The sequence below is a fragment of the Vipera ursinii genome, assembly GCF_947247035.1.
Source record: "Vipera ursinii genome assembly, chromosome: 2".
NCBI classification, from domain to species: domain Eukaryota; kingdom Metazoa; phylum Chordata; class Lepidosauria; order Squamata; family Viperidae; genus Vipera; species Vipera ursinii.
Genome location: NC_139513.1, coordinates 32,058,981 through 32,079,170, shown reverse-complemented (window position 1 = coordinate 32,079,170; position 20,190 = coordinate 32,058,981). Strand labels below are relative to the sequence as shown.

The 20,190-nt window shown below is 38.8% G+C and overlaps 1 protein-coding gene across 1 annotated transcript in view; it reads right to left on the bottom strand.

Moving 5' to 3' along the window:
* The window catches only part of PTPRG (protein tyrosine phosphatase receptor type G), a 716,833-nt gene that overhangs the window by 96,966 nt on the left and 599,677 nt on the right, over nucleotides 1–20,190 (bottom strand). The window contains exons 9-12 of the mRNA XM_083356115.1: nucleotides 10,954–11,138; nucleotides 7,016–7,124; nucleotides 4,606–4,655; nucleotides 560–1,325 (exon numbers count right to left, since the gene is read on the bottom strand). Coding sequence (XP_083212241.1) covers nucleotides 560–1,325; nucleotides 4,606–4,655; nucleotides 7,016–7,124; nucleotides 10,954–11,138 — 1,110 coding nt within the window. The remainder of the gene's footprint in view (nucleotides 1–559; nucleotides 1,326–4,605; nucleotides 4,656–7,015; nucleotides 7,125–10,953; nucleotides 11,139–20,190) is intronic.

Genomic DNA, 20,190 nt, shown 5'->3' with positions numbered 1-20,190 from the left:
TCCTTTAATAGTGTCTGATTTTTTTTGGGACAACTGTGCTATTGTTCAATTTTAACTATTATTATTGTTCTTTTAATGACAATATGTTATCTATTGTTTTTGTAAAAACTTAAGACTATTATTTTGGAGTAACATAAATTACTAAAATGAAGGCTGTTTTGTGGAAAAAAAATGTATTCTACAGAAATAAGACCATATTCATGACACAATACATTCAAGTGCAAACTGGAAATGAGGAAAGCTACATTAGGAAAAACTGAAGAAGAATACCAAGCACCAGAGATTTCTGACCAGCAAATAAATATGTGCAACTTTTATTATTATTATTACTCTTTATCTTGATCAATTGATGTATGAAATAAAAATGAACTGTTTGGACTACAGTATGGAAATTAGCTTCTGTTACAAAATATGTACAGGCTATCTATATTTCTAGTTAGTGTAATTAAAATATGAATCCCCCCAAATTGGTAACAGTTGAAAAGCATTGGGGTTAATTTTGTTAATTGCGTTTTAATGATTGAAAAAAATCCAACCCACTTCCACAAAAACAACTCACCTGGATGAATGGTAATAAATCTATTATCTTTTGGTAAAGATGTTGATGCTGTTTCTGGTCTTCTTGGAATCTCACCAGTATATTGTTCATTTATGAATAGTGTCGGCACTTGGGTGGAACTGACTTCATTGAATTCAGTGTCTATTCCTGTAATTCCTTCTCCTCTTTCAGGAGTCCTACCTGTTGGTACAATATTTTGGCTTTGCTCATGATCAGATATAGTTTCATTTCCTCCCTCCTCCATAGTTCTGTTGGGAGAAAGAGTGGTGTTTGTAGCTTCAGTATTATCTTGTGTTTCAGCAGCTTCATTCAGACCACTTTTTTCTTTTTTCTCGGAATCCTTTTCTCTCTCTTCCTCATGCTCTCTTTCGCCATCCTCGCTTTCACTTTTTTCATCTTTCTCTCCATCCTCAGCTCCTTCATTGTCTTTTGTGAGAGCAGAATCACTGTCTGGTGCTGGAGAAGACAATGCCTCGGTGGTAGCCACCACTGGCCTGGCCGACTGTTTATTAGTCGAGGCAGAGGTCGGGAGCCGAGTTGGCCAGACCGTACTAGGGAAAGAAGAAATACCACTGCTACTAAATCCTAGACCGGCCAGTAAGGTGCTAGTGACCACGGAAGCCACTGTAGCCTGGCTCCCACTAGAGGAAGGCCCCATCCCCGTTGCCATGGAGACAAAAGAAAAGGGGAGGCCTGAGGATGTCCAAGTAGAAGAACCAGAACTGATGGGAGCCATGTCGGCTGAAGGTGCTGGAGAAGCTGTCGGCTTGAAGAAATCACGAGGGGGAACAAGAGAAGAAAACACAGCAGAAAGAGCATCAGTAGAGGTACCTGACATGCTACCTCGGCTCTTTTTTCCTTTTGTTCTCTTTTTCTTTCCAACCACTCCATTCTGCCCATTATTCTGTTTAAATAAGACAAGTATATTTCAACCGTTATAGTTAAAGCTAGCTGGCAGCAAAGACAAAATTTACAAGACAAACAACACAAGAAGACATAAAACTGCTTATTATGTTTGAAAGAGGCCCTTCTGCTGTCCAATTACAGATACAATTACTTTAATCTAGAAGATTAAGAACACCATCCAAAGCATATTTACTTAAATTGAAGACCCGCTACAGTCACTGGTTGACCTCTAGGGAAATGAAGCCAGAATCGCAGTCTAAATAAGTCAAAAGCATGTATTTAAGGGAGTCTTGTCATTCTTCTGCATCGACAATGCAGCTAGCATCCAATCACTTAAGGAAAACATGCTTACATTTTCCCTATAGAAAACAGTTAGGTAATATGGGACCTAAGAACACCATTTTAGATTGATTGTACATGAATATCTTTTGCCAAATCTGAACAACTTTTAAATTACATAACGCTGCATTATTTTCTGTTATTATTATTTGTGTTCCATTTTGTAAAATGTAAAATATGTTTATAGAGTATGTGTGGATCAGTTGTAATTTTTCTCTTTTTTCCCAAGCAACTATTTTTAAGATACAGTAATAATGCCTTCTTAAAAGGTATGCAGTTTATAATATTAATAGCTTAAGAGTTTTCTTCATGTTGCCTTGGATCTTCACTGACAACGCTGAAGTATTTTGGTGTATGGTAGCTTTTGGTGTGTACATAGCTCCCAATTAAAGAGGAGTCAAATTATCTATAGGAAGTTTAGGCAGTTCCAAAATAGGAAATTAAGATTGCGGCAGCATGTTCTCCATTATTATTTTTATGTAACATACTGTAGTTCACTGAAAAACCTTGACTTTTCAAAAGAATGGCATGTAGACAGGATTTTAAAGAAATAATAGAGAATGGGGAGGGATAATATTAAAATTAACTTTGTTATCGTCAAAATCATTAACATGAACTATAACAGATCTCCAAATCTATTTCACTCAATAATTTATATACTGCTATAACTTTACACACCACAAAGAAATTATTTATATATGTTGGTGAAGCAGAACTCCAGACTGAAAATTCTCTATTGTTTAAGATGGGGCCTAGATTGGCTGGAAACCCTGACTACTGTGGCCCATTACAGTTAGTTCTCAACTTATGACCATTCATTTAGCGATCATTTGAAGTTACGATAGCTCTTAAAAAAGAGACTTATGACCAGTCTTCACCCTTATGACCATTGCACTTTCATTGTGCTCAGGTGATTACGATCCTGGTGCTTGGCAACCAGCTCACACTTAATAACAGTTGCATTGTCCTGCAGTCATGGGATCATCAACTGGAACCTTCCTGGTCAGCTTCCAAAAGTAAAATCAATAGGGAAGCTGGTAGGGAAGTTTGCATGTCAAAATCATGCTTAATGACCACACTGATTCACTTAATGACCATGACAAAAATGTCATAAAATTGAGTGCGGTCACATGATGCCTTATTTAATGGTCCCAAATGTGGTCATAAGCCAAGGACTACCTGTACATTTGGATACTACCAAACAGGGGAAGTGTGTCCTACAACACTGCCTTGCAGAGTGTTATCTATTCATTATGCCAGTATGAAATATGTACTTGGCTGTGAGTTGCATACATTTACAGCATCAATACTGGCAGTTTGGGATGAATTTAAATAAGAATAAACCTTAATGTTATTTAAATTAATCTTACAGGAATTTCAGTGTCCCTAATCATGGCATAAACATGGCTTAATGAGAAACAATCCACTTTTTCACAATACTTTGCCCATCTTAATTGAGTTTATAAAACAGTAATTAAATGAGGCTATGTAATCCATGGTAAGTACCTTGAAAGCATGCCATCACCATTATATTCCAAAATAGATAGTTAAGGTAACGACCTTGTAGGAATATCAAAGCTAGATCACCGCTAGAGGTGTTCAAGTCAGTCTTTACACAAATTAATATGTATGTTAATGACTAGATTTACTCAATCTATTGGTACAGAATGGATAGTCATAAATAACTAACATGATAAAAGCCAAATAGCAACTAGAAGGATCAATCAGATGAGCAATTTAGACCGGAATGATATGGAATGACAAGCTTTAGATTTAAATGTGATAACCTCTGAGATATAAATATGCACATACACATATACACACATACACATTCTCCAGAGGTTCCTGTTATTGTGTTATTGTCTTCTGTCAAGCTTAATCCTACTCTCTTGGAACATAGAAGATAAATTGAATATATAATGCTGGTTCCTTCAGCGAAATGTGAAGAAACTTCTAGATGATCTCTTATTGCTAGGGTGCAATTCCCAGCTAGCATAGGCAGTGATATGGGGAACTGTAGCCTCAACACATCTGGAGGGCATGAGACTGGACAAGACAGATCAAACATTTCTGTCACAAAAGCTCAGCATAATTTTGGGTTCTTAATAGAACTGAACAAAATTAGCCACCAAATTGTCTGCCTGCTAATTTAGTCCACCGAGAGTTACTTGAACATAGTGCAATGTTCTTCGGGGCAAACTTTGGCTTACAAAAACTATTTTTATAAAACATTAATGATGAATTAGAATAGAATAGAATAGAAATGGAAGGGAACTTGGAGGTCTTCTAGTCCAGCCCCCTCCTCAGGCAGGAGAACCTAAACCATCTCAGACAGTCGAATGTCTAGTAGTCTCTTCTTAAAAACCTCCAGTGATGGAGCGCCGACGATTTCTGGAGGCAAGCTGTTCCACTTGTTGATTTTCCTCACTGTCAGGAAGTTTCTCCTTAATTCCAGGTTGCTTCTCTCTTTGATCAGTTTCCAACCATTGTTTCTTGTCCTGCCCTCTGGTGCTTTGGAGAATAATTTGACCCCCTCTTCTTTGTGACAGCCCCTCAAATACTGGAATACAGCTATCATGTCACCCCTATTTAATACTCAGAGGACAATGAATTTCAAGACGTGTGATCTTGCAATCCTAATCCTAATCAACCAGTGTTGAAAGATAGCTCAGAACACCCAATCAAACATTTTGGAATCAATCAGGCCACATTTTATGAGATATTTGTTACGCTATGCTGCCACCTGCTGGAGAAGATGTTATAAATGCTTTACAATCATTTTAGTGAATCATCTCACTTACCACTCCTGTTTTTACTATTCTGGTCCCCTCAAAAATTCGAGTTGTGTTATCTGGAGGGAGGGAGGGAGGGGAAGAGAAAAGAAGGTTTGATTATAAAACCATAAAGTATTTGCCAAACATTAATTTAGAATCTATAACAAAGAAATACTTTAAAATCAAAAGAAGAGAGTGTATTTGTAGCTGATGGTTGAACTGTGGGGTCCTTGATGCTCTCAGAGCTTTAAAAATCCCATTGAGACTGTTAAATATTAGAACTACTCCTACTGAAGAATAACAGTAGTAGTACAAATAAATGATTCTTAACTGATCTGTGAAGTTTTTTAAAGTTTGCTTTTCCCATACTTATATTTCTAAAACTCATAAATCCATATAACTGGATTTTTATCCTCAACCAAAATACCTTCCTGTTATTTTTAACCTCCTTTATTTCTCTACCAGCCTATAAGTTCCAGAGTAGACTTTCCCAGCCTCTAAATATATTTGGAATTTAGGAAGCTGCAGTCCCAACAGATCAAGAGGCTGTAGATTGCGGAAATCGGCTTTAAAAATAAACAGGCGCCTTGCTATTTAAATCCGAGTGCCAATTAACTCTACAAAACACACAGTGAGACAATTTAAGATAAGTGCCATGAAAGCAATCTTAATGAATTTGGTACTGTGCTCCTTGTTAAACTAAGCAGGCTGTAAAACCGGATAGAAGACGCTACATTTTGATGCTCACAATATAATGGACAGTTCACTACATCTAAAGGTTTCCATATAAACAAAATAAAATTATAAGCCACAATTTATAAATTCTAAAACCTTAAACAAAAACATATTATAACTGTGCTTTTTTACATAAACAAGATTAAGTAAATTAATCAATGGACTATTGGGGAGCAACAGAAATTACAGGTATTAGGTAACTAGAAGATGTTGTTAGAGACCTAGATTGGTCTTCAAACCACTGTTTCTGGAATTAAAATTGAGCAATTGACCTTGATCATCCTGACTTTGGAGCTTCAATGCGAGCAGCATCATAAACACCCATGAAATCAAAATGTTCTCCTTCCTGATTTAAATACTTTAATTCTCAATGAAAGTAGCTGTGCTCTGCATAGATTACTACCAGTCCCATTAAAAACAGGGCTGAAGAATCTCTTGTGGTGCATTTTTAACATGATAGAAAATCCAAAATAAAGAACCAGGATTAACTGATGTAATTCTGTACCAAAGGAATCCTTCTTTCCTTTCCAAGCTAACATTTCCCTGTTTTTAAGCATGACAGGCCCATTTATTTCAAACCAATTACACTACTTAGATAGACTTGGGATGTGACAAAAATCCATCAAGCTATTCATGTCCTTGATAAAAGAACAGTAGGAACATCAATTCTGCTGTCTGCTTCACTCAGTCACATATGAAAGAAAAAAATCAGAATTTATTTATTTGTTACATCCATCTTTTCTCTGTGAGGTACCTTTCCCTTACAGTATATTCATACAATAACATGCTGAGGTAAATTGGCCTAAGAGATAATGAGTAACCCAAAATCACTTAGAGTTCTTTCTATTTGTGGGAACTTGAACCTTGCTTCTTTTGGGAGCTGCTGAATGAAATCCAAAAACCTCTGTGCACACCAGGGTATTTCAATGTATACATGGAATCTTCTGTGACTTTTGCTTTTCAACTTTCTACAGTTAAGAAAATCCTTGCCTTCCAGGAGCACCTTTTCAAGATGGTTACATATCCTTGTTATAAATCTCCTGGGAAATTAGAAGCTTGCTGCTTCCTGGATCTGGCACTGTGCTTGTTAGAATTCACGTAGCATCTACTCTATCGTGAGTCCTCAGTGACATTGAACTATAAAAAGGCTAATAGAGCTAAAGGTATTTAACTTAATGGTAGTGTTGTAGTTAAGCAAGATCACATATAGGATGCAAATACAGCTTAGGGAAAGTAGAGCAAGGAATTCCTCCCTACTGAGATGATCCTCAAGCACAGAGATAATTGAATGTAAAAATACATCTTTACTCAGGCCACTGAACCACAGGAAGCGATGGCTGCAAATGCACACTGGCTCCAAACTCCCAGTGTACATGAGTAGCCAACAATGATGAATACTGCTCACTTCCATTCCACTAGGAATAAGACTCCAAGCTTGGAAGGAAATTCAGTATCTTGTGAGCTCATGATACTATAACTTAAATAATGAAAAGTCTGTCGCGGAACAATTAACATTCTGACCAGAAGAGGATGGGTTTTCTCCCTTAAGCTATGTTTCTACTTGCCTTGAGTAGATGTAAGCACAGTTGGAGGTAAGCACAGATCCTAAGTCCTACAGCTGCTTGCAAACTTATTTTTTTCCTATATACTTTTGTTGGCTGAGAGAACGTTACAGGGGTATAGGAATTTTGGATGGTGTTACCTTGAAAGAGCATTGTCTGGCTAAAATCACTGCGCATGTCATTTCGGCAAACTGCTTGAACTCTGAACAGATAAAGGATGTCAGGTGAGACATGGCTAATGATGGCTTTCTGTTTAAAAAAAATAGATGTTATTCAGTTTTATCCCTCCCAACAGGATGCTGAATGATCAGTCTGTAAAACATAAAAAAATACTTGAATACATTTTATGGAAATGGTAAGTTTATTTGAATAGAGAGAAAGTCCATAGTAAAGAAATAGTGCCAAAGGACAGAGAAATCAACGCAATGTCACACTTTGGACAGGAAGAAGGATTACCCTTTCTGCAAAATAAGCAAACAACCCCCAATGAAATTGGAAATAAAATGATTTGAATAATGATTCAAGCCAAGTTAGCCAAATTTCATAATATTATAAGGGCATCTGCTGATGAAAGAAGAGGCAGCAGCAAATATCTGTCCCCATATACGGTGGCACCTTGGTACTCATCGTTAATTGGGTCTGGGAGACACAATGACTACTAAAAACGATGAGGACCAAACAAACCACGTGACTTAACACAGGACCCTTTGTTTCGGCTGAAAAGGGTAGCGAGTCACAAGGTACCTGACACCAACAAGTTCTAGCCTGCATGTCGAATACCAAACAAGGATTACCAGGACAACATTTTCACATCAAAATGCACCGAGTACCAAATTCAATGGATTTTAAAGCAGTCAAGTACTGAGGTATGACTGCATGTTCCTACGTTAGGAATCTGAATACTAAGTCATTATGGGAAGATATTAGAGATGTACAGTATTTAGTTGCCAGCAATATCTGAAGCTGGCAAAAATAACATGGATCTAACGTGGCTAGCTTCAATATGTCTATAGGCACTGTTTTGGGGTGGGGTTTTTTTTTTTTTTGAAGAATTCATACTTTCTCTTGGATGTGCATAGCTGCATGTTCTTAGGAAAATCTGCATTTGAAAACAAGAAGCATTACAGAGATAGTGACAGGGTGCATCTGCCCTGTTACTCCTTCCTTAATGCTTGCTGAACTCTTTGTAAATACTGGGTAAAAAAAAAGGAAAAGAAAAGATATGGCTCTAACAGGGACGATGCCCACTCAAGATTCAAAACACCATGCCTGCTTTAGATCCGAGTACTGAACACGTTGTAGGAGACATTGATAGTGGCATCACATTCCAAATTTCTCTTCCCAACCAGAAATTGCTGAACCACAATTTTTAGCAGCCTTGGTCAGCATTACCTAGGGTGAATGATGAAATTCTAATTTAGTGGCATCCGAAGGGCCCCCGGTCTATTTCCTTGTAGAGTACAACAGGCACAAAAGTGTGCTTACAAATGTTTGAAGAAATTCGACTGATACTGCTGTTTGGAAAAAAAAATGGCTATATGGGAGATTGATCTGGATTCATCTCTCTTGGCCATGAGGACCTATTAGATTTATAATGCTTTATTTATATTTGCCTTCATTCTTGATTAATTTATACTCTACTTTTCATTCATGAGCATACATGATGCCATCTCCTCTAGTTAATTCCAATCACAACCACCACAATTGTGAGATGGGTTATGCTGTGAGTCACAGGACCAAAGTCGCCATAGGTTTGCATGGTTGGGGGAACTGGATCCTGGGTCTCCTTCTAGTCTAACATTTTGACTACTACACAAATACTGGCTCTATGGATCATTTAATGCAAAGCATCAACATGCTTTTCTAATACAGTTTATGTCTCTGATTCAACAGCTAGTACAAGAAAAATCTGAAAAGATGCAGAATTTCAAAGTGATGTCAAGTTTATTAGATCCTTGTCTGGGTTATTATGGTTTATTTCAGCCAAGGAATAATTCTACCTGGTCTCTTAGGCTTCCAGAACAAGTCACCAAGACATCAAAAAGTTGACACATGCATCATGACATCATCATCTCACAATTGATGTAGTTATATATACTCGGGTTCTGACATCTGTCACAGACCTGTCTCAATTGTGTAATGATGTCACAATGATGACATAATGCACAGGCCGTCATGCCTTTCCTTCCTGCTAAACCTTGTAGCTGATTCTACAGGCTTTCTCTGAATCGTCCAATAACTGAACGCTGAACTGGACAAAGGAAACGTGAAAGGAAATTCTTCCTTTAAACTGTTATTTTCAAAAAGAATTTAGGGTCCTTTTACAAGTTCCTTAAATTCATATGCAAAAAAATAAATAAATGGCTGACCAAAAGAAACAATTATTTAGTTTTTGTGGGAAGAAAAAGAACGCTCCTTTGGATTTTATACTGTAGTTCTCTGACTAGGGTAATTCAGCAAAAATGCCCCAGCATGGATTTAAGGAGTGTATAACGTACTTAATTGTACAATACCATGAGAAAGACAAGCTGTTTGGGGAAAAAATGTGTACTTAAATGCAAAATTTATGAGGGTTAAAAGAAACTGAAATTAATGCAGAAGTGGGATGAAAGAGCCTTGCAAGTGGATGAACTAGAATGAACACATGCTACGTCAGGAACAAGACTGACCAGCTTAGGAGACTGGTCTTGCCACTCTCTCATAGCCTGATTGCCCACAGAAGGTGAGAAAGTTTGCATCCTACTTTTTATTTTCTTTCCAAGACTGTGGGAGTAATCTTTGGGGGGATAACACACAGGAGGTACAGGAAAGGAAATATGCCTGTGTAACAGCTGAAACAGCCAGTTAAAATAGAAACATCCATTTGGATTGGCCACAGACTGGAGTTGGCTGGAAAGCCTGGCTTCTGAATGCCAATTAGTCTAGCATTCCTAACAGCTAAGCAATCAATCTTGAAGGAACCCAAGGAATTGATAATGGGCCACAGATACACCTTGGAAAATGTTCCAGCATTTGTGACTAAATAATTCTCATGATTAATGTTCGCTGTCTTTATTATTCATTAAAAGGATAAAAAAACATCTCTCTCTTAAGGGGGGGGGAAAGGATGACAAGTTTAAAATGATAAAGCCCTAACCGCTACATCTCCTTCTGCATGATTGCTTCATGATTTCATGAAGCACTAGATTCCTCCCCCCCCCGATAACAACTTCACGTGTGCGTGTGTGTGGGGGGGGAATTGAAAGCATAAATGAAAAATTGAGTAAAAAAGTGCCTTAATCTAAGAAAGAATAAGAGACATATTATTCTAAAACTGAATGGCACCCAAGGAGGATGTATTTGCAAAGGAGAAAAGATAACTGTCATTAGAAATTTAACTCACTGGGGCTGCAGTTTTTATGTGCATCTACAATGACTGATTACATTATTCCAGAGACTTTCTTTGATTAACTGAGCCCTCACAAAATGGAATGTGTCATTCTCCTTCTTTACACATCAAATTTTAAGGACTTTTGTAATTGTCAGGGAATTTTAAGGACTTTTGAAGTTGTTTGTCTCTGGATTGATATTTCAACCTACATGTGTATTTCCATGACTTGTGCTCATGTATCCTGTTAAATCTTAGCTGTTTTTTCATTACACAATCATATTAACCCTATAAATAAGGTGAACTTGGAACAGGCCCAGGGTACTGCCAATAATTTGTAAGATCACTACCAGTAGCTTCCCTTTAAGGAAATCTTCTCAGAGAGACATTCCAGATAAAGTGTAGGGAGAAAACATAGATTTTTAATACAACCATCTAAATTGGATTCCTAAGGGGCAACTTCTTAGAACTTTCCTGATATACAGGCTCTATGCTGTTCTAAACCATTCACAGAAAGAATGAGATTAAGGTGATTTCTTATTATGAAATGGGTTCAGTTCTCAATGCCATCCATGTTGTTAATGGAACTCAATGCAAATTTGAAAAATCAGTTTAAGCCCCTAGACATTTTATATCCATAATTTCAACTGAGGACAGAGAAAGTGAGGTTATCTTAACACTAATGGCAATGTCAGATGGCTGTAGCTTTACCAGGTCCTTGTCACTGTCCTTAGTGAACGTCTTCTCCTTTTCATCTTCGTTTTTACTCCAACTATAGGAAATCATATAGTTCATAATGGGTGGGTGATAGATAATCTCTGGTTGATTCCAGGTCACCAGCAAGGCTGTTCTGTTAACGAGTTTCACTTTCATATTGACAGGAGGGGTGCTGCAAACTAGACAAAAGGAGAAAAAGAAACATGATATGCTGGTAGGATATGAGATGAGACAAGTTACCAGAGAATTGTATAAAAAGATAATTTTGGAGTCAGACTTGATCTTGAATTGTACTCAGCTGAGTGTCTACATACGTACGCTTATTGTGACATTCTGACAATATAAACTTGTAAACATCTAAATCTAGAATTTCAGTCATGCAGTTTCTAGGGTGCTTGTATCTCTATTGCCTCAAGAATTACCAAAGAGGAATTTGAAGAGAGTTGCTTAAAGAGGAGCTTAAGCTCCTCCGACCATGCTTTTGTTTTTGAAATTTTCATTTTGTATCACAGCAAGAGAAAATATAATTAACAGAGATCCAGTCAGTGGTGGGATTCAGCCAGTTTGCACCAGTTCGACAGAACCAGTAGCTATTTTTTTGTTGCCCAGGCCAGAATGGACTTCCGGAAGAGGCATCCACACAGAGAACTGGTTGTTTACATATTTGAATCCCACCACTGGATCCAGTGGACCAGGCATAAATAAAATAACCAGAATAACCAGAATCACAAAGATGGCATAATTGCCTTACATTCTTTTAACAAAATGCAACAATTATCAACCATGCTATGTCTGTCAGCAAAAGTACTATGAATATTGCTACCTGAGTAGGTATATTTTCAGAATGAAACGCTCCTTTTGACCTCTTAAATTTAGTTAACAATTTATGTGTCAGGCAAGGAATCTAGATGCACATTTCCCTTTCTCAGATTTAACAACAAATTGCCTAACAATTGAATCTGAAAGGCACATATTGCTCTGTCTGTCTGTGTTCGTCTACCTATCTCTCTATCATCCAACTTTCATTCATTCAAATTCTACAGTTGCCTATCTCAGGCAAGTGATTCTGAGCAGCAAACAATCGTAAAACTGTTATAGTACAATACAAATTAAATATATATGGCAGTCAAGAAAAAAAATCTCATTCTAGATTACAGTGTAGCCAAGAAGCAGGGCCCTTCACACCCTATGGGCCTCAGGCTTGGTACAAACCCAGGCCTTCAAAGTTCTACAGAAAGCCAGCAGGGCTGGGGTAATCCTCAACTCTGACAGGAGAATACCTCAGAGGGCAGGGTCTACAGCAGAGAAGGCACATTTTTTAGTTCCTGCCAGTTGACATTTTCCTCTGGATCCTAAAAGTCATAACTGAAAAACTAGAATTGGGTATGTGTAGTTTAACGAAGAGAAGGGTGAGGGGTGACATGATAGCAGTGTTCCAATATCTCAGGGGCTACCACAAAGAAGAGGGAGTCAAGCTATTCTCCAAAGCACCTGAAAGCAGGACAAGAAGCAACGGATGGAAACTAGTAAAGGAGAGAAGCAACCTAGAACTAAGGAGAAACTTCCTGACAGTTAGAACAATTAACCAGCGGAACAACCTGCCTCCAGAGGTGGTGAATGCTCCAACACTGGAGGCTTTTAAGAAGAGACTGGACAGCCATTTGCCTGAAATGGTATAGGGTTTCCTGCCTGAGCAGGGGGTTGGACTAGATGACCTCCAAGGTCCCTTCCAACTTATTATTATTATTAAAACGATTGTCTGTGCATCTAACCTGCAGTATCCCAGAACTATGGATTCCTCTATGTAATAGTGAGGCTAATCCATGCTTGAGTCACTGCAAAAATAATACTATGACAGGTTTCCGCCCCCCACAGACTGGAAATGATTTCCCAGAATTGCACTTATTGGTAGGGTATTTCTGCTAACTGTAGTGCAACAGGTATGAAGCACTTTGTGGAAGTCTATATTTTATAAATGTATTTTATAAATGTGGGAGTATAGATCATCATATGGGTTTTTCAGCTCAGGAAGAAATCACTGCAACCACAGCAAATTATTTCTAATATTAAGGAACGGCCAGAATAGAGATCATAACTCAGCAATGATAAATTGATGAGGAAAACTCAAGTGTAAATATATACAGTACCAGTTCTAAGGGGAAGTCAGGTGAAAGGATATACCATGTTGGTGAAACTAACTGTTGAATCTCTGAATCGTTTTCCCCTACACTCTTAAGTGACAGAAATAAATATATCTTAATGATGAACGCTAGATGGCACTAATAAGCTACTGATAAAAATCACATCCCCCCCCCCAATAGTTATTTTAAGATAGGAATTCATGATTCATGGACATATCAGGACAGGCTTTCAGATGCTCTTGAAAAATTCTTAACCCATTGTCCCTGAGAATATCAGATAATGAGGATCCCCTTGGCCACATCCCCAGGGTCAATAGGGTATACTAGGGGTGTCCAATCTTGGCAACTTTAAAACTTACTGGATTTCAAGCATAGCTGGTTATGGAATTTTGGGAGTTGAAGTCCACAAGTCTTAAAGTTGTGTACACTATCGTTTTTATGAACACTGTCATTTTTATCATTCAAAACCCTTCTCCAGCATTGCTGCAGTGATCCTTTGGTTGGCCATCAGGATTCATATCACTCATACTGCAGCTGCACATCATGAGCTAGTGCAGAGGGTGGAGTGGCTATATTAGTAATCGTAGTTCACCTCTGAGGCTCAAGAAATATTTTTCTTTGAAAAGTTTATGACCCTTTAGGAAAAACAGTTGGGGCCTTGGACTGATTTTGGTGGAGTTATCCCAAAGTTAAGAGCAGTGTTGCTCTGAACTCTCCCATCTCTCTTTTAGAAAACAGAACAGAAGAGAACAGAATAGCAGAGTTGGATGGGATCCTTGAGGTCATCTAGCCCAACCCCCTGCTCAGGCAGGAAACCCCATACCATTTCAGACCAATGGTTAACCAGTCTCTTCTTAAAAACTTCCAGTGTTGGAGCATTCACAACTTCTCGAGGCAGGTTGTTGCATTGATTAATTGTTCTAACTGTCAGGAAATTTCTCCTTAGTTCTAGGTTGCTTTTCTCCTTGATTAGTTTCCATCTGTTGCTTCTTGTCCTGCCTTCAGGTGCTTTGGAGAATAGCTTGACTACCTCTTCTTTGTGGCAGCCCCTGAGATATTGGAACACTATCATGTCCCCCCTTACACTTCTCTTTGTTAAACTACACATACCCAATTCCAGCAACCGTTCCCTATATGTTTTAGCCTCCAGTCCCCCAATCATCTTTGTTGCTCTTCTCTGTACTCTTTCTAGAGTATCGACATCTTTTTTACATCGTGGTGACCACAACTGGATACAGTATTCCAAGTGTGGCCTTACCAAGACATTATAAATTGATGTTAACATTTCATATGATCTTGATTCTATCCCTCTGTTAATGCAGCCCACAACTGTGTTGGCTTTTTTGGTGACTGCTGCACACTGCAGGCTCATATTTAAGTGATTGTCCACTAGGATTCCAAGATCCCTCTCACAGTTACTACTATTGAGCAGGGTACCACCTATACTATACCTGTACATTTGGTTTTTCTTGCCTAAATGTAGAACCTTGCTTTCTTCACCATTGAATTTCATTTTGTTAGTTAGCGCCTAGTGTTCGAGTCTGTCCAGATTCTCTTTTTCTCAAGGATTTCTCAATCTTGTTAATGTCCATGAGAAACAAGTCCCAAACTTGTTCTTTTAAAAGTTGCAGATTTTCTTGGAGCCCTTATTTTAATTGTGATGGGAGGTTTATATTTATATAGGAGGTACCACCTATAGTGTACATGTGCATTTGGTTTTTCTTTGCATGTTCTTCTCTACACTTTCCATATTCTATATTATTCTATGTAATATATCTGAAGAGAGGGATGTCCATGAAATATGGCTCAGAACCATAACTTCCTTACATTAATTTAAGAAGAAGAGAATGGAAAGCTTTCTTGAAAGAACTGAACAAAGCATTTTAATTATGCAGTGGTTACGTGCTGACATTCCATAAGGGAGAGGCTGTGAACCCACAATAGTGGTGAGAAGCGTGTGACTTTACGGCCTCCTCCAGCTTGTAAAACCATTACTGCACATTATATCTGGAAATCACATTCAATAGCTGTTAATTTACATACTCAAACTAGGAAGTTTCATTGTCCTTTTTTTCCCTTGTAAAAAATAGAAACCTCCAAAAAATGAGGGGGCTGGTGAAAGAATCTGAAAAATGAAGTCAAGGGTTTAAATGTCTTCACGGTATCTTCACCTGGTCCCTCAATTTTTGAGACTTATCAGGAATATATTGTACAGTATCAGAATGAGCCAACCAAATCTAGGAAGAGGCCAACAGGCCTTTTCCCCCCCTTTCAGTAGTAGAAGTAGCTGGGAAACTGTAAAAGTTATGAAGGCTTCCTGCAGAAAATGAGAAGCCTGTCCTAATGAGGAGAATAAAACAGGAACAAAAGTCCTGGCAGAAATATTGTGCAGATGGTAATAAGACACGTAGAAAAAGAACCTAAGTAAAAAAAAACCATTAAGAAAAACTATCAGAAGCTTTTAAACATATGTTCAAAACAAAACAGAAAACCCCATCCAAGAAATTGCCATAGAGGGTGGTTGGGCCACTAGACAACAAAGAATGGAAGAGATGCTGAAAGACAACAAGAAGGCTACCATGAAGGATGCTGGATTGGCAACTGCCTTTCCTGCAGACAAAAGCAACAGATAGACAACCCTGTCTTGAAATTGGAACAGGGTAACATAAGCTTTCCTTTCACTGAGTCTATCTCTGCGAAGATCTTACCTGGAAAGTCAATACAACCCAGGTAGCCAGAAAGGTCCAACAGAGACTCTACTTCCTCAGGGTCTTGCGGAAGAACAGGGTAGAACAACGACTAATGACCCTCTTTTACCAGTCTACTATAGAGAGCGTCCTCTCACACTGTATTGTGGTTTGGTATGCTGGTCTGACAGCCTCGGATAGGAAAGCATTACAGAGGATGGTGAGCACAGCACAAGACATTGTGGGCTGTCCCCTGACACCACTGGATGACATCGCCAGGGCTCGCTGCCTTGGAAGAGTGAGGAAAATTCTCAGGGATGACTCACACCCTGGATGGTACCTCTTTACTCTCTTACCATCGGGTAGGAGATATAGGAGTATAGCCAGCCGTACCAACAGGCTGAAGAACAGCTTCTATCCATGGGCTGTTAGGCTTTTGAACGGGAAACAATTTTATAAACTTTATGCATGATTGACTTGCGAGGCCAGTGTGTTGTGCAATTAGCTCACCTGGTGTAATAAGATGGAGGGTTTGTGTCACTGTGAGTTGGGGGTGGGGGCACGAAGGGAGGCTCAGCCAATCTCAATGTATACATGGTTGTACTTTGACAATAAAGGTTCATTCATTCGTAATCAGCTTAAAAAGCTCAAAGAATCAAAAGAGAGGGGCAATATTCTCAGAGAAAGGAAGGAAACAAGAAATAGAGTTTCTCAAAGATCTGTGTCCATAAATGATCATGATATACAGTAGAGACTAACACTGAGCTGGCCAAATCCACAGATGACATCATAGTATTCAGGGTGGTGAAAAACGAAATGTGAAGCGTTCCAGACAGATCTCTTAAATTAGATGAATATTCATCTCAACGGCATACGCAGTTCAATTTAAGTAAGTGTAAAACTATCTCATTGGGGGAAAATATCTTAACTTCACGTATATACATGGGGACTGAGTTTATCTATAATCATTTGGGGGGGGAAAAATCTTGGTGAAACTGTAGCTAGCTTAACTGAAGTTGTAGAATTTGTGTGTGATGGCTGTGAAGCCAAGGAAAAAGGAACTGTCATCAGTGGAATGCCTTTATATAAACTGTTGGTAAATCCGTATCGGAGAAATTCGAAAAAGGAAACAGTAGAAACAGTGATAAAGAGGGCATTAAAAGAAAAAGAGGGCTGAAACATCTACTTTAAAACAATATCTGAGGTCCTTTTGCACAGAGAAAAGACAACTGAAGGAAGATATGATCAAAGTAAATGAATCATGCACAGTATGGAGTAAGTCAGTGGTCCCCAATCTTTCCAGCTTGGGTGGCCTGGCGTGGGGGAGTGGCAGGTGTACATGCACACAGCTTCGCTCGCACGAATGGCACTTTGAGCAAGCGCCTACCACTTGCACAAAGCTCCATTCTCATGAGCGAAGGGTGCTTGCGCTCGTGCGTGAAGCTCCATTTGTATGAGTAGAGCTTTGTGTGTGAGCGCAAGTGCCTGCCAATCACATGGGCCAGTTCCAAATCGGCTGTGGGCCAATAGTGGGCTGCGGCCCAGGGATTGGGAATCCCTGGAGTCCGGTTCTTCCACAAAAAATACAACTGGAGTAGCTTACTGGTCTAGCTTGCTGGAAGGAGATTTACAACAGGTAAAAGAAAGGACTTCTTGCTACAGCACATAATTAACTATTGGAATTCATTACCACATGATAGGATGACGACTATTATCCTGGATGGCTTTAAAAGCAAGTTGGATAAATTCATGGAAGATCTACTGGCAGGCATTTGACTTAATGCCTTGATGTTAGTTCTGCTTTGAGGGAAGGCTATCTCCATATATCAAATGCATGGCAACAATAGTAGGAGAGGAGGATCTCCTACAATGTTTGGTTGGAAACATCCACAAGCATCTAGTTATCCACTGTGAGATTTCCACTTAACGAAAAACCAGGCATTATTTGAGACTTTGGTTCAACAGTTCTTGATTAAACTGAGATGTTAAATGCAAACTAGAAAGCATTTGGTGGAGCAGTGGGCTAATGCCTCCTTAAGTAACACCAGCTGCCTGCAATTAGTGCAGGTTCGCATCCCACCAGGCTCAAGGGTGACTCAGACTTCCATCCTTCCGAGGTAGGTAAAATGAGGACCCAGATTGTTGGGGGCAATTAAGCTGACTTTGTAATAATGCCGCTTGGGTGTGTGTGTGAAAGCCCTAATAAGCAGGCATATACATAGAATGAAGGCTACTGCTAAGGTTGTAAGCCGCCCTGAGTCTTCGGAGAAGGGCGGGATATAAATGGAATTAAAATAAAAAAAATAAACTTCAATCTTATCTGTATTGAATCCCTTATTCTCTACTCAATGATTGGCTAAAATTATGCTAGACTTCAGTTGTTCTGAATACTATGCATTTTAATGACAGGCCTGCAAGCGACATAAGCATTTAAAAATGCTTATGAAAAACAGATATTTTCATATTAAATAATTACAATAACTATTCACGACACCATTTTCACCAATTGTTATGGCTCCATCATTCTTTTGCTAATTTAATTTTCAAAATGAAAGCAATTAGTAAACAGTATTTTTCTTGCCAGTGCTCAGAAGACATGGAATTAGACATTGGTGCTCAGGGAATGTCTGCAGCAGAGCTGGTCCCCGTTTACAAGCCTCCATTTTGCTTTTTTTTTTTAGAGCTGTGAGAATCATCAATTCTCAGAATAAATAACTGTATAATTTATCTAATATGTGGGCTGGACAATATAACAATGATAAGAATACAACCTGGTTCAAAAATCTTATTCAAAATGTGTTCATCATTGGTTCCTCATTAAGCTGGGAGAGGCAGGCTGCTGCAGAGTTCAGTCCTGGATCTTACTCTCCTTCAGTAATGACTTGGATGACTCTCCTTCATGATGACTTGGATGAAGAGGTGAGGGAACTACTTTTCAAATAGTGAAGTGAAAAAGATGCTACAGAATGTACAGTACAAATAGAAGAGAGTTTTTGTAGCTCAGGATTGAACTGTGGGGTCTTTGATGCTCTCTGAGCTTGGTGGTTTTCTTGCAAATATTTCATTACCCAACTACCCCTCAGTACTAGATGGGGTTATCTAGTTGGGTAATGAAACATCTGCAAGAAAACAAACAAGCTCAGAGCATACGACAGTCCACACAGAATGTATAATGCCCATGAGCAATGCCTTCCGCTATAGGTGTCATTTTTTAGGATCTCATCTTAGCTACAAAGGGCAGCCAATAGGCATATGGCAGATACACCTTTTCTCTTCCAAATGCAAAGAACTGCACAGCCCTCGCATCAGATCTATTGATAGCACCAACTTTGATGGGGGTAGCTAATAACGTCTAAGTCAGAAATACCCCCAGTTCTAATGGGTAGGCAAAATCAGCTGTTAACAAATGAATGAAAATGCATAGAGAAAAGTACAAAGTTTTCCATTTAGGAAATAAACAGCAAATGCACCTAAATTATATGCAGAATACTTGGCTTAATAATATTACTTAAGAAATGGTACCGGAATATTGCAGGATCCAATCTGAGTTGGTCACTGGGACCAAAGGTTTAGTTTTCCAAGTTTTTGGGCTTGTCTTAGAGCCCATCCTCAGGGAACGTCTCTCTCTCCATGCCTGGTTGTGTGTGGCATGTTGTTTAATTGTTATTTAGGGCAAGGGTCCTCGCCCTTGGCAACTTTAAGACTTGTGGACTTCAACTCCCAGAATTCCTCAGCCAGCAAAACTGGCTGAGGAATTCTGGGAGTTGAAGTCCACAAGTCTTAAAGTTGCCACAGTCGAGGACCCCTGATTTAGGGTGTTGATAGCTGTCTATTAAGTTGTTAAACATACTGAATATTCTTTGACTGCAAAAGTTTGTGTGATGTGGCTTGGAACATGCAATTTTAAACGGCATCAACAGAAGTATGGTTTCAAATAATAGAAAAAGTAACATCTTCATGTCATCCTTGACCAATGATGGCTTCATGACACATCCATGTAGTTTTCTTGGCAGCAATACATAAATGGTGTGCAACTGTCTTTTTCTGGGATATTTTATTTCTCTAATCTGGCCCCCACCCTGATATTTCCTTTATGCCAAGACCCCCACCAAACTGGGCCAAGGCCTGCCAGACCCTTGACAGAGCACAGCTATAATCCTTGTGGTATACTAGGATGAATCTACTTTAATCAACATAAAGTGGAGACACTTTTCACATTGGCAGCAAATTAATTACAGAGCTTCTTTTTCTTGCCTTTCCTATTACCTTAAAGCATATTTAACCTTGTGTTTCTCAGCCTTGAGCTGAGCAACTTTGGGCTGAGAAATTCTACTGTGCCTACAATATCTTCTTTTTCTAACTGTTCACCCTGTGCATATTTGAAAGGATCAGAAACCAACCTG